The sequence below is a fragment of the Trematomus bernacchii genome, unplaced genomic scaffold (genome assembly GCF_902827165.1).
Source record: "Trematomus bernacchii unplaced genomic scaffold, fTreBer1.1, whole genome shotgun sequence".
Taxonomy (NCBI): Eukaryota; Metazoa; Chordata; class Actinopteri; order Perciformes; family Nototheniidae; genus Trematomus; species Trematomus bernacchii.
In genome coordinates this window covers 3,310,115-3,312,260 of record NW_022987477.1, presented here as the reverse complement: position 1 = coordinate 3,312,260, position 2,146 = coordinate 3,310,115, and the positions used below count along the sequence as shown (strand labels likewise).

Sequence of the window (2,146 nt, the reverse complement as noted above, 5' to 3'; positions counted from 1 at the left end):
ATTCCACAACACGCCTACATACAGTGGGAATAACTCCAGCTTCCCACTTACACACATATAATTCGTTATTTACACCCTATTTCCAATACAAGTTTCACACAGGAAAACAACATTGATTATCATATTAAATGAATAAATAATGAGAAATGCAGATTGCATAGGTCCCTGTGCCTTACTTTGTGTTATTACGCTGTGGTTCGTTTTTAGATTAAACCACCAAACAAACCACAAATAAATGTTGACGTGTCCCCACTTGTGTCTGCAAATGTGTGTGTGTGTGTGTGTGTGTGTGTGTGTGTGTGTGTGTGTGTGTGTGTGTGTGTGTGTGTGTGTGTGTGTGTGTGTGTGTGTGTGTGTGCCACAGCTATCCCCAGACAACGAACATTTAATTAGATTAAATAAGATTAATTGACTATCGTTCAACAGGAGGCAGCAAAAATAGGCACGCCCCCCAAAAATATCATTTCTAAATGTTTTTAGTCAACATCTCTATCGTTATTAATTATGGAAAGGTTTATTTAAGTCCTCCTGCACCTGGTAAAACTGGCCCCGGAGGTGGATGTCATACGGGTCCGCAGAGGAGCCCTGGCCGATGGAGCAGTACCGGAGGCCGTAGTGGCAGCTCCGGTAGTCCCCGGGCTCCTCGTGTTTCAGGGAGAAGATCCCGTTGAAGTTCATAGGAGGGCTGAGTGCCCCTGCATCGGGGGGGCTGTCCGGAGAGGGGCTGTCATACAGGGCAGGGCCGCAGAAAGACCGGGGAGGCCTGTCCGCCGAGCCGGAGCCCACCGCGTCAGGCCCGCGGGGGTGGTTATAGGACCCCGGGTACAAGGGGAAAGCCTCCCCGCCGGGCTCCGAGACGAAGCTGCGGGCGTTCAGCTGCAGACAGCCGGCCACCAGGTTAGTGGTGGGCTGGGAGAGACCCTTGCACAGAGTCTGCACGAAGGTGAGTAGGTCCGGCCTTTTCCCAATGCTCAGAGTCTCACTCAGGGCCCAGATGTAGTTCTTAGCAAGGCGGAGTGTATCTATTTTGGAGAGTTTCTGCGTGTTGGAGTAGCACGGAACTACTTTCCTGAGGCTGTCCAGCTCGCTGTTCAGGCTGTGCATGCGGTTTCTTTCCCGCGTATTTGCTTCAATGCGCCGCAGTCGGACCCGGTCCAGCCGTGCCTGGCTAAACTTCTTCTTATGAGACCCCCTTCTCCTCACACCTTGTTCCTCTTCGTCCTCCTCGCCACCGTGCCTCTCCTCCTCCTCTCCCCGGGACTCTAACGTGTCCTCCAGGGCTCTGCAGGGCTCTGCTTTAACACATTTGACATTTAATTGGTTGGTGGCCCAGCTGTTCCTGAAGGGGCTGCTGGTCTGGGTGGAGGGGGGCTCATCGAAAGTCAGCATGATCTCCTGCAGCACGTGAGTAAAATGTATATTACACATACAATTCAACTGTAGGCTACTGAATCCGGAAATATGAACATTTGCAGACATAATAAGCTTGCTAAACTGCATCATGTAGCCTATCTTGAAGAACTAACAAATAAACTACCATTATTCTTATTATATAAGCAGTACAGGTTATTAGTTGTTACTGTTGAAGTAGAAATCAGAGAAACTGTTTCACCAGCTTAAATCTAGAAACATGTCATAGCATATTACAAAGTACACAACAATAACATACCACATTATCATCAACCTTATCATTTCCACAAAAAACTGCAAAAATCCACGACAAGACAAATAAGAATTGTCATGCAGCTATACCAAGCATAATGAGCCCCTGTCTTTTTAATAGTAGCCTATTATTTATCCTAATAAGGCAAGTCAACTTCCTGCAAAAAAACCTACTAAATCTTAAATGTATTGACTTCCTGTCCGAGGATATGGACGAGCTTCTCACCCAGCTTTGGTGTTAGATTCCAGAGAGCATCTTCCTGAAGCTTCCAGAAGCTTAAACAGGCTTTCAGCAGCAGATATCAGTCCTCCTCCTCTCCTCTCCTCTCCTCTGTCTCTCTTCTTCTTCCAGCAGTAAAGACACTGATGCCATCTGCTGCTGACGTCACGGACAGGTTAGCTCCCCAGGGATGCTCTCTCTCTCTCTCTCTCTCTCTCTCTCTCTCTCTCTCTCTCTCTCTCTCTCTCTCTCTCTCTCTCTCTC

General features: G+C 48.0%; 1 protein-coding gene across 1 annotated transcript; it reads right to left on the bottom strand.

The window, feature by feature from the left end:
* Window positions 1–310: 310 nt before the first annotated feature.
* Window positions 311–2,005, bottom strand: neurod6a (neuronal differentiation 6a). Its single transcript, XM_034149701.1, has 2 exons — window positions 1,889–2,005; window positions 311–1,395 (listed from the first exon to the last, which is right to left on the bottom strand). Exon 2 carries the CDS (start codon window positions 1,387–1,389, stop codon window positions 499–501), a length of 891 nt encoding a protein of 296 aa, XP_034005592.1. The 5' UTR covers window positions 1,390–1,395; window positions 1,889–2,005; the 3' UTR covers window positions 311–498.
* Between the last annotated feature and the right edge of the window lie 141 nt (window positions 2,006–2,146).

Bases quoted from the DNA above. Each gene is read 5' to 3' on its own strand.
- neurod6a (XM_034149701.1), bottom strand. From the start codon at position 1,389: ATGCTGACTTTCGATGAGCCCCCCTCCACCCAGACCAGCAGCCCCTTC.